General features: G+C 31.7%; 1 protein-coding gene across 2 annotated transcripts in view; it reads right to left on the minus strand.

Annotated features, from left to right (window-relative positions):
• Positions 1–12,424, minus strand: part of LOC148307741 (protein kinase C, brain isozyme-like) — a 286,153-nt gene that overhangs the window by 22,110 nt on the left and 251,619 nt on the right. Inside the window, exon 4 of one of the 2 annotated variants that reach the window (XM_088262899.1) lies at positions 3,784–3,895. The exons of the other annotated variant lie outside the window; for it this stretch is intronic. Within the exon in view, the coding sequence (XP_088119025.1) occupies positions 3,784–3,895 (112 nt within the window). The remainder of the gene's footprint in view (positions 1–3,783; positions 3,896–12,424) is intronic. 2 annotated transcript variants of the gene reach the window in all.

Consider the following 12,424-nt stretch of genomic DNA (forward strand, 5'->3'; position numbering starts at 1 on the left):
AAGCACATAAGGGCATAAGTTGCACTTTACGTTGTTATAAATAGGTAGCGTTGTTTTAATAAGTCATAGTTTCCATCAGCATTCGGCCAGCGCGCGGCGCTCAAAGGGATCGGTTGCGCTGTCTGTTTTTTTTTAGATTCCGGTAGTTGAAATGTGAAATTAAAATGTGTTAGAATTTTAAGTGTGATTAAGTTTTAATCTAAGATTTTTAGTCCCATTTGTCTTTGATATCTAAAAAAATAATTATTTTTCGTACATCAACGGCCCACTCTAGTGTATACCTACTTTGGGTTAGATGTGAAAAACAAGCAGGTTAACTGGGGTGACGGATGACGGGTGTCCTAAACCCTTTGTTTGCGTGTTACGCGTGAATGTGACGTCATTAAACTTTCACTGTTACCTACGACTCCTAATGACAAACCTTTGGAATTGTGAGCTCGGAGTTGTTTTTTTTTTAACCTCTCCGTACGTACCTTGGATTTCCATTCTCCAAGACGACACTTATGTACATATCTTTTCAATCTCAAGATCACAGGAATTCGAGGACTTGCGCATTGCCTTTTCGACGACCTGCTACGAGATGATGTCGGTAACGGGGAAACCCGGTCAATAATGAAATAAAATATACGTGAAAAAAACATATAGTTGTTATTTTATTATTATTCTTCTTCTTAAATCCCTTCGTACCCGGTGGTGCATAAGACATTGCATCATATAAACACAGTGTTATTTTGATCGTTAACACATGAAGGAAAGGTGATCAGCCTTCCGCTTCAGGTAACAGTCCAGGGTAATATTTAATAAATATTAAAGTGAAAAAAACACTTATAAAATAAAATATACTAGAAAAATCTATATAGTTGTTATTTTATTATTATTCTTTTTCTTCAAACCATCATTCGCACTTGATGGTGCATAGGGCACTGCATCATAAAAACGCAGTGTTATTTTATCGTTAACACGTGAAGGAAAGGTGATCAGCCCACCACTTCAGGTACCAGTTCAGGGTCATATTGAATAAATATATTAGTGAAAAATCACTCATATTTGTTTGACCCCCCTGGGAATAGAACCCGGGACCTCCAGAACGGAAGCAGAGCATGCTAACCATTACACTTTGGAGATTTTTTTATAAAATAATCTTAAATTCAAGATAAAATATATTCATAGATACAGTTTGGTCCACAAAAGATTCTTGATGAGGTAGAAACTGCCAAAACTCGAAATTCCAAAGATCTTTGAACGTACGTATAACTAAAGTATCTAGTGTTTTCTTTGGAGAAGACACCTATTTTAATTAATACCTACAGTGCGCAGAACGAACGTTTACTTAATGTAGGGCGTATATACGGAGTGGCGCAAAATGAATCACCCTATCGAAAGATGTTATAATTTTTGCAAATGCCGTTGTACATCAATCATATTTAAAATTTGTAAACTAGACAGCTGCAGCATATGTATAAACAAATTAAAGGTGGCGAAAAATTCATCCAATTTTGTGTTTGAAAAACTTTTATATTAAATAAATAAAAAAGATATTAAAATGTAACTTTGTTTTAAAATCACTACAAATATTTTATTTTGACTTAATTAAAATGTCTACTAGTTTCGAAGCTAACCGTTTCTTTATTCTATAGTGATTAATACTAAAACACAAAATTTAACATATTTTGACGGTTAGGCAAATAAGCTTGGGTAGATCTCAAGTGGGTTTATTTTTTTCATAATGATTTTAAAACAAGATAACATTTTAATTATAAAATGGAGAATCACAAAGTTAGTGCTTCGAATATATATTATAAACAAAAAGATTTTCAATGATGAAAATCTTCATTTGGACGTTAACAAAGTTTCCTGTAAAGTAGAAAAGATGATATCCGTCAGGTGGCCGCCGCCAGTGTTAATACATATTTGCGGTCGTTTTATCAATTCGTTTGTACATAACAGCTGTCTAGTTCACAAATGTCGAATACGATTGACGTATGACGCCATTTGCAAAATTTATAACATCTTATGATAGGGTGATCAATTTTGCGCCACCCTGTTCATAACGTGTTGACTGTTCACACATTGGTAGTATATACTTACTAACAAGTAACATGGTTAGGTGTGCAATAAACGGTGTGACAACATATGAGAACTAGACGTATTTGTGTTGTTCTAGGGAATATCCGTGAGTGACTCGGTTACGTACTAGTGACTCGGTTACGTACTAGTATACATATAGGCGATATCACAGAGAACTTTAAAGAAAAAAATATTAAAAAACATGAGCAAGAACTATCTTTTACTAACACAACAAACGTGTCGGGTTGTGGTCCCGTGGTTAGTGTCGCGGACTCTAGAGTCCGAGTTTCTAGGTTCGAACTCACTCTTCTACAATTTAATGCCCATTTTTATTAATGAGCCGCCCAGGCTCAGAGAAATACTATAAAATATAATTATTTTCGTGAATAATAAAAAAAACACAAATATATATAAAAAACACCAAAGTTTTCCAAACATGTCTTTTTTCTTCAAATTTTTGTTTCAATAAATTATTATTTGTTCATCAATGATGTAAAACATCAAAACAGCATATTTTAAACAAAAAATATAAATATTATTTCCATTTCATTCATTGAAACTGCATCTTATATAATAAAACAACAACTTTATAGTTTTTTTCCATTTTTATATTATTCGACCAGTGACCAGGTTTGGCTAACACCAGTTTGATGATTAAACCAAGTTATTGGTCAGATAAAACAAAAATGGAAAAAAAAAACACATAGTTGTTGTTTTAATATCATTAAAAAAACTATAAAACTATAATAATTGCAATGGCAAAATTTCGTTGAGCTTTACATAACATAAATTTATTTTTCATGCATTTTTCTTTTATAAGTTCTCTGTAAATATCGACCTAGAATTTCCGTTGTAACCCTGGAGCGACTTCGGGGGGGCTAACGTGACCCTAGAATCTACAGTAACTCCTATATAACGGGGGTGAGTAAGACTTTTATCAAAATCCATATTGTGTTTCATCCGAAGGCAGGAGTCCACTCGACACTGCTTTCAATCAAAATCGACTAGCACCGTCAGCTCGTTTTCAGGATTAACCCTCTCATTAAAGACACGGTCACCTTTGAACTACCCTCGGTCTATTGAACACCGAGGAATAATGCTACTGTTCATACATATAGAATTATATATTATCCATCTATTTTGAAAGCTTTGTATGAGCTTTTTAGATTAAAAAAATATATTGTATATAGCATTAAACCTCTCCTCAATAGAACCGTTATTTTCGTTTATGTAAATAAAACGCAACTTGAGAGATATATTCAACCAATAAAACGTTGATTTTTTTTTCATTGAGGTTTATAAAAAAGGACGTCGTAAAGAAACAGTGGAACCTCTCATAACGAGTAATTCGTATAGCGAGCGAAAAGAGGAGAAAAAGTTGCTACCTTAAAGAGCGATACTTTGCATAACGAATTACAGAGAAAGCGCAAGTCCGTTTTACACGACGTCCACTTGCGAACCGGGACTTCTGCGCCAGTAAAAACAAACAAAAAAGTTCGTTTAACGAGTGTTTCGCTCAACGAGTAAGACTCTGGAACGGATAATGCTCGTTATAAGAGGTTCCACTACAATATTTGGGTTAATATTTTCATTTTTGATATGCGTACCATCGCAGGTGAGGTACAGATCACTTTGCGACGAGTCCAATTTTGTCTACGTCAATGTTTCCCCGTTGAATGTTGGCAAAGCGTAAAAAGGGCGACCGTGTCCCTATACCTGTGCACTTGAGGCCCTGATGAGCGATGCCGTGCAGCATGGAGCCGCAATGGTCGCAGAACGTCGGCGTCAGGTATGTCCAGATCTCCCACTTGTGAGGTGCCGTCATCGCCTGCCCGAGGCAAGAGAAAACAAGAAAATTCGGTTCTGTTACCCTGATACCTCTAGATTTCAACTCCCTCATATTTTGTAATTAAACCAGTAAAAAAAAAGAAAACCCATTTTCAGGAAACCCTTCTTGTCAGTAGACATTACCTTCATGTTTTATTTATTGTTTCGGCATTCACTTTGTGGTAAGGCATGATGAAATTGTAAAAGAAAAACACTTGTTTTTTACAACTTGAGTTAATTTTATCATAACGACTAGTTTCGGAAGCTTCCTTCTTCCATCTTCAGCTCTAAATATGAACTGATATATTATTATTTATTAATTGGTTTGGCATTCAGAGAATTCCATTTAAATTTATGTATTAATTGTAAAATCAAACACAGATAATTTGTGTTTACTAAGTTGTATTTTGTTGTTAAAAAACACATAAAAAATAATACTGTGACAATTGTTTCGCCTAGTTATGGCATTTTCAAACGAATAAAAGGATATTTTATTAGTTTATATTCAGACCTGAAAATGGAAGCCTGTGAAACTAGTCGTTTTAATAAAATAAACCAAAGTGGTAAAAAACTATTGTTTTTTTTAACAATTTTATACCTTCATGTTTTGTTGCGAACACGTTGAATATCCAATTCTAACGAACCTTTTGTCCTTTGTATTTTATAAAGAAATTTGTATAATCCAATTTATTTCTGCTTATTTAAAACCTCGAAAGCAAAAACAAAATAATTTAGAATTCCGAACATGTAATGATTTCTATGTAAATGTTTGTCAGCTTGTAATTTGATAATGTCGAAGACTTGAATTCTCTCTTATTAAGGCATTTGCGTACTACCTATTCGTGTAGATCTCTCTCTCGAAGTCTTATTTCTGATTGTGTTCGTCTGAGGGGAGGAAAATGCCAAAAATCGGATTAATGATGTATGCTTATTGTAAGGCTTTCCGTTTCAGGCCCTATTAAGGAGGAACATTGGGGAGCATCTGGTGAAAGTCTATTTGACGATTATTTCCCATTCTCTAGAGAAATACAAAACACATAAATCCTGTTTGAAATGTTATACGCAACATTTAATTTCATACAGAAGGAAACATAAATTATTCGAGCGAACCTTACTTACATTTAATAAAATGCGATTTAAATAAAAAAAAAGAGAATGTATGATAAGGGTGTTTTTTGAGTGGGGGAAAATGGATTTATTTTTTATCTCTTTTTAAGCTTGAAGTAACCGACCTACCTATTACATAAATTCCCAACCGGGTTTGTATTTTAATAGGGGTGTGATCGAATACCTATTCTACTCGTATCTCGACAATGAGTGTAATTTATGAGGGATGTTTGATTTTGAATATTGATGAATATTACAAACAGAATATCGTAATTGAATTTACGTTCGCATGAAATTATGGAAGCCTGAAAGCGATATAATTGACAAAGGTAATATTGATATAAATATTGATTAACGTTTCTCAAATTGCACCTATAATTAATTAAAATACTTTTTGCTTCATGAAATTTAATCTAGTTTAATTTATATACATACAAGGATTGTTTTTTAAAAGAGTATACAGTGAAACTCGGATTTTACGTCCCCGGATTTAACATTTTCCTGTTCATTGCGTGTATTATTTCAATCCCGATTTATTTTTGTATATTTATTACCCGCATTTACATTTTTTCCCCCAGTTTACATCGAAAATATCCTATAATTCGATTTTCACTCGATCTGTAATGATTTTTTCATTGGCATTATTTGCGATCATCGTTTACGTGCAGTTTTAACGTTATTTTGTCTGTTTTATTCGTTAAATCATTACAATTTTTACAAAACATATTAAATTTAAAATGGTTTTATCAACACCCCAATTTTAACCTTCCCTCCATTTAGGTTATTGTATGCAAAAAAAACTAACTACACGATTTTCACAAAAAATAAATGAAATTAAAATGTTTTTTTTCGATACCCCGCATTAACATTTTACCTCCATTTAGGTTTTTGTATGCAAAAAACTCACTTTCACAGATTTCCACAGAAAATGAATTACATTAAAAAGTTTTTTTTTTCAAAACCCCGTATTTACATTTTCCCTCCATTTAAGTTTTTTTCAGTTCCTTAAAAAAAACGTAAAATAGGCGTTTTACTGTACTTGGAATTAAAGCAATGTCAGATTTCGCACTGAAATTATCTAATAACGTTCAAATTTAAATATCTAATTCTTACAAAACCTTGCAATTATTTTAAAAAAATAGTGAAGGTATCCGTTTTCGAGCTTTGTAATAACCAATGCCTAACGATTTGAAGCAAGAATTATACAATTAAACAAAGGGAGAAATTTGTAATTACAAGGGACGGGTAAAGCTAGTAAATTATTCGAATAAACAGCAACAATTTTCACCGTCAAATATTGAAATCAAAGTGCGTACTTAGAATATTTGCTCAGTGAAAACGTTCGTATCTGAAATTATTGAAAACTAGTATTGAAAACTGCTAGCAGTGATAATTTATATTCAGGGAAGAGATCGTTCACACAGACGCAGAAGGGTAGCCTTGAATCGAGCGAAGGAGACGTGAATAGAATGAAAATCAAGTGAATTATTTACACATTTCTGTGACGTGAAGTACATTTTGTAATTTGTGGTTGGGAAGAGCGCAGAGATAAATGGTAGCAAAGTCGTGTCGTTATACGGTGAAGTTGTAAAGGTAGCGAGAATATCCTTCTAACTTTGACGCTTTGTAATATACAGTAAAACCTCGATATAACGGACTTACTGAAGGGAGAGGGTGTCCGTTAAAACCAAAATTCCGTTTTATAAAAAAAAAGGTAAAAATTATTTCTTGAATGTTTTTCGCAGATACTTTGTGGCACATTTTATAAACTTTATAAAGTAAAACAACTTTGTATGAGTATTTCAATGTTTTAGAATTAGTACATAAACCCTAAATATGATAAGGTTCTTATCGAAACCGGTTGGAAAAGGTGTACTAATAATATGCAGTTAAAACAAAGTTATATAAGTTGTAATTTTTTTTATTATTGAAAATATGAATAGTGTATTTAAAGCGATGTGTGATATATGTTTGAATGGTGAAATAAAGGATAGAATGCAAAGCTGAGGCGAGTATTATCGATAAAATTAAGAAATGTGTATTGAGATGGTTTGGAACGGTTTGGTTGATGTGGAACGTATGATTCAGGAAAGAACGGTAAAAAAAATATGAGGCGAATGTAGTTGAGAAACTAGGCAAAGGAAGACCGAAAAAGTCTTGGCACGGTATGGCTCGGTAAACTCGGCGAGTATGTATGAGGAGATGTATGAATGTGGAAGTATGTTTGCAAAGACAGAGTGGTATGGCATTCAATTGGCTCTGCCTACCCCGGCGATGATGACGTAGCCGCGTGATGGTTAGTTAGTTAGGTTTTGAACACTGTATTTAGTATACAAATAAACAACATTAAACACAAACCTCATTCTATTATCATAATTATATTTTTGATTATCGTGGCCGTTAAAAATTATTAACATGCAGCGACACTTCAATTTTTTAAAAACCTCATCCACACCTGATGGTGTATGGACCATCATATAAACGCAGGGCACTGCATCATATAAATACAGTGATATCTTGATCGTTAAAACAAAATGCAAAGGTGATCAGCCCTCCGCTCCAGGTACCAGTCCAGGGTATGGAATAAATATTAGAGCGAAAAAATAACTTATATTTATTTCATCTTCCCTGGGAATCGAACCCAGGACCTCAAGTGTGGTAGCCGAGCGTCCTGACCATTACACTACGGAGGCGGACAAAATTATAAAAAATAATATAATTATAATTATAAAATTTGTACTAAATTATAAAAAAGAGAATAACCTGCATAAAACAGTCGGTTCTGTTCTAGTGTGCGTGAATTGTGAACAGTTTAATGGGCACCCATACAGGCGGATACTTGAATTTAAGCATGTAAATTATTAACATATTTTTTTTACAGTTGATCGGATTTGTGTCCGTTACATCCGAAATTCGTTAAACACAGGTCCGTTATATCGAGTTTTTACTGTAATTTAAAAAGCTTGGACAAGTTTCGTCTTCCGACGTTAATATTTTATTTAACTAGGACATCGGGCGCTTGACTCAATTATAACGGGATGGGAAATTCAATTTGCAAGCGTAAAGACGTCCAATAAAAGAAGGGGAAAGTGTGACAAAAAAATGTAGACCAAGCGATTCGTGATTCATCATTTTGTGATTTTGATTTTATGAGTTTTCTTTATGGAAGGTACAAATACGAAGACTTCTTTCACTTCTCTAAAAAATAACATGACTATTACACTATTTGATTACATTATAATTGACGATTAAAAAAATTAAGTGCCATTGATAGAACTTAAAACGGTTTATAAACATTTTGACATCTCAACACAGATGAAGAAGAATATGAAGTCTGGGTATTTACAGGGCAAAAATCACTAATATTTATTTTCACCCCCTCCTGGGAATCGAACCCGGGACTTCTAGTACGGTAGCCGAGCGTACTAATCATTTCACTACGGAGGCGGATAAATACGGTGGCAAAAATAACTGTTGAAATATAAAAATTGAAACTGATTGTATTTTTTATTTCATATGTATGTTTTTTTTGTACTTGTATTTATTTATATTATATTGTTTAATGTAAAAGAATTTAAAATATTTAAAAAAAAAACAAAACAAAACATTCAAATTGATTCTTCATTGAATGTACAGAATATTTTTAATTTGATGAATTCAATTTTTTTTAAATCGACTCTTTACTTCTACTAATAACAGTTATGTATTTACAACATAATTTGTATTTACAACATTTGTAATGTTGTAAATAAATTATCTGGTCAAATTATAAGCTTAAATAATAAAAATGAAAATGGTATTTTCTGGCGTTTCTCATGTGTGTGATTATAATCCAGGATTCGGACCTCACATACTAATATAAGAGTTTCTGCTTAGTAAAAAGCTTATTTACATCTCACCAATAGATGTCTCTAGTGAAGTTCTAGTGATTCAAGAACAAGGTTTCTAAATTGGTTCATATATATAGAACTTCCAAGAATTTGAGTAGTGTGGTTGTCAATAATGGGTAGAATTGGTGAATGTTACACGTGTGTAAAGTGATCACTTAAACCAGCCGATGACGGTCGTCAGCCCCGTAAATGCCCAGACTTCCATATTCTTCTTCATCTTTGATGAGATGTCAAAAAATAACAGTTATGTATATTTTTTAAAGCCATTTTCGTAAAATACTATGTCGAGTAAACTAAAAAGCAAAACTATTTTGTAGACACATAGTATCAAGTGAAGATTTCAGTTTGGTTTTATTGATATAGGAATGCATTTACGCCGTTGAAGACGGTGATATAAAACAGCTACACACTCCTTAGTACATTGGAAAAACCTTCAACAAACTCCTTTTAAGTAATAAAAGAAATGCACTGGTAATCAGCTAAGTGCAATCATTAGACCAACTGCATTTTGCAAACTTACTACATGCGAGCTACTTAACAAAAGCTATTGGAAGTAAAGTGCTTTTTATAGCGGTTTGTATCAATACTCGTCATTTTCTATACATTGGTTGGAAAATGTATTTGAATCTTTTTGCTGTGTCTTTTAATGATAATGCACTTTTCAAGAATATTCCTACATAATCCATATTCTGCGATTGTGGAAAAAAACTAGTTCACGACAAGACGCAACATTTAAAACTGAGCATAGCTATACAGTGAAACCTCGATATAACAGACTAATTGGGGGGAGAGGGTGTCCGTTAAATAAATAAAAAAATATATATTTTGAAAATACAAACTCTGTATTAAGATATAAATGAACAATACAAAACACGAACAAAATTATATTTATTGTCTTCGGACACTCGTCGTGAAGTAACGTTGCTGTTTGATATCGACGCGCTTGCTTTCAGTAATCCTGCTTTGAAAAAAAGAAACGAGTTTTGTTTGTCCTTTTGAAGTATTGAGACATAATTTGAGATTATCATGGCCGCTAAAAATTATTTACGTGCGGCGATACTTCAATTAATTTTTTTCACATTTTACCAGATTTTTTATTCGTTATATCTAAAGTTTGTTAAATAGAGTTCCATTATATCGAGGTTTCACTGTATTATATATCGCGATTCTCGTGATTTGATTAAGATATTGAAAATTCAGAAATGTGATCGTATCGAATAAAGGTCTTATACATTTACGACCAGGCATAATAGCGAAGCGAATGAAATATTTAAAATACTCTCGAACTAACAACTCGATCTGGTAATTTGGTAATTAAAAATTAGGTCTACAACTATTTTTAAAAACATATTAGTAGACACACAACATTAAATAAAATACAATTAAAAATAAACAGAACGTGTCAAATACGGAATTGAATTATCAAATTTACAAAACAAACGAAATCCGATTCGTTTTCATTCGCATAAAACTAATTGACGTACAAATAAGCATGTACTCGCCAGGCAAATTTGTTAAAATGAAAAGGAGATAATAAAAAACATTTAACAAACAGTTCCATGTGAAAATATTTTAAATATAATCTCTTTAAACGCACGATAAATATTTTATAAGTATTAAACGAAAGAAAACGACCTAACCGATTGATTAACTTTGAACTACCTTTCACTACTGTTTCAACTATCGTTTTTCCATAATTATCTAGAAAACTATTACAATGATTAATGCGAAGAAAAAGAAGAATTATAATCAAATTTAATGTTGTTTTCAAATAAAAATACAATAAACAGGCATCTTCGGTAAAATAATATGACATCGATTTATTTCATCGTGTCGAAAAATGCGATTTGGATCAGAAATAACGAAAGGATTTTAAGTGGCTGAAAGTGAAGAGTGAACGCACGGAGGGTGATTTAAAAGCTTTTTTTCAAGAGATAATCTGAAAATTCAGGAATAACACCGCCGAAATTACACTGAAAGGTATTATATTGATTTTCCTATCTGAACAAAAATTGAAAAAACTGCGAGGGCGGTTTAAATTGGATTACCGAATGATGAATTATTTTTTCAAACATTTTTAAAAGGAACAAGATTTTCTTGAGGAATCTATTTTTGAGATTTTTTTTCAATAATTTTCATGAAAATAGGGTGACATTTTTTTTTGACATAAAAAATATTTGAGTAAAATATATTAATATCAAAATGATATGTTTTTTATTTCATGTAATATCGGTTAAACTTTAAATTAAGATAACACATGTCTGCTTCAGGATTTGAACTTGAAGATAAAACATATGTTTTTAATAATTATATTGAACAAATATTTTTTATATATATATTTTAACTCCTTAACTCTCAATATTTAAAAAAAATCAAAACCGTATATTTATTTCGAATAAAAACTTATATCCCAATACAAAAACAGTATTTTAAGCAAAAAATTTAATTAAGCCAAATGTTACCAGGGATTTAAGAAATTAAATTGACGATTAAACATTTAATATACAGATTAAATATTGATTCACAGGAATCGAACCCGGAGTGACTTTTAAGTATCAAAAGCGAATGCAGGAAATTATAAATTTACAATTTGTGTCGGATTGTGGTCCCGTGGTTAGACTCTTAAATCAGAGTTTTTCGGTTCGAACCCACTATACCACAATTTGATACCTATTTCTAATAATGAGCCGCTCAGGCTAACAGAAATAGTATAAAATTGAAATATTTAAAAATAATAAAAAAAATTAAATTAATTATTTATTGATTATTTATTTAATTATTTAATTATTTAAATTTATATTAATTTAATTTAATTATTTAAAACAAAAAAACACAAACATTTCTCTTTTTTAATAATAAAAAAATTAAAATAAAAAGCTATAAGAAATATTGTTAATCGTTAAAAAGAATTAAATTCGAGTATGAACACTTTGATGATGACAAGGTTTTTGTCGAAACCGGTAGGTTAAATTGTATTAATAAAAAAATGGTGAAAACAAAGTCATTTTATATTTCATTTTATAAAGTTTATAAAATTTGCCACAAAGTATCTGCGGAAAACATAAAAAATGAACACTTTAAATTATTAGCAAGAGTATTATATTATTCCCTGAATGCGGTTAAAATTCTCGAAATAAACATCGTCAATAAAAGACGAACATTGCTTTATTTCGTTCTGTCAACAGAGGATCGAAAAGTCTAGGGAAAATATGTTTTTAATTTTAAAATGAGCTTCGTTGGGGAAATCAGCCACCGCTTACGTAAGAACGATGCAGTAAAAAAAGCTTTTGCGGCAAATTGATTGTGGTCCGCTGTGGTTTGCGTTTGTCGATTTTATGTCGTAATGCCAACCCCTCTCCGAATCCTCCCCTACCTATCCACCCGTGGGAAAGAGGAAGAGAAATTCTCATTCCAGCATTTGTTCAAATAATCAGTTTCTATTTACAGCAAAATTAAATGCAAATATTAAATTTAAAAAACGTATAAAATTTAAATAAATTATTATTATTATCATAACCCTTATCCGCACCCAA

This window comes from Brachycentrus maculatus, unplaced genomic scaffold (assembly GCF_059751285.1).
Source record: "Brachycentrus maculatus isolate JH-2025_06_01 unplaced genomic scaffold, ASM5975128v1 h1tg000190l, whole genome shotgun sequence".
Taxonomy (NCBI): Eukaryota; Metazoa; Arthropoda; class Insecta; order Trichoptera; family Brachycentridae; genus Brachycentrus; species Brachycentrus maculatus.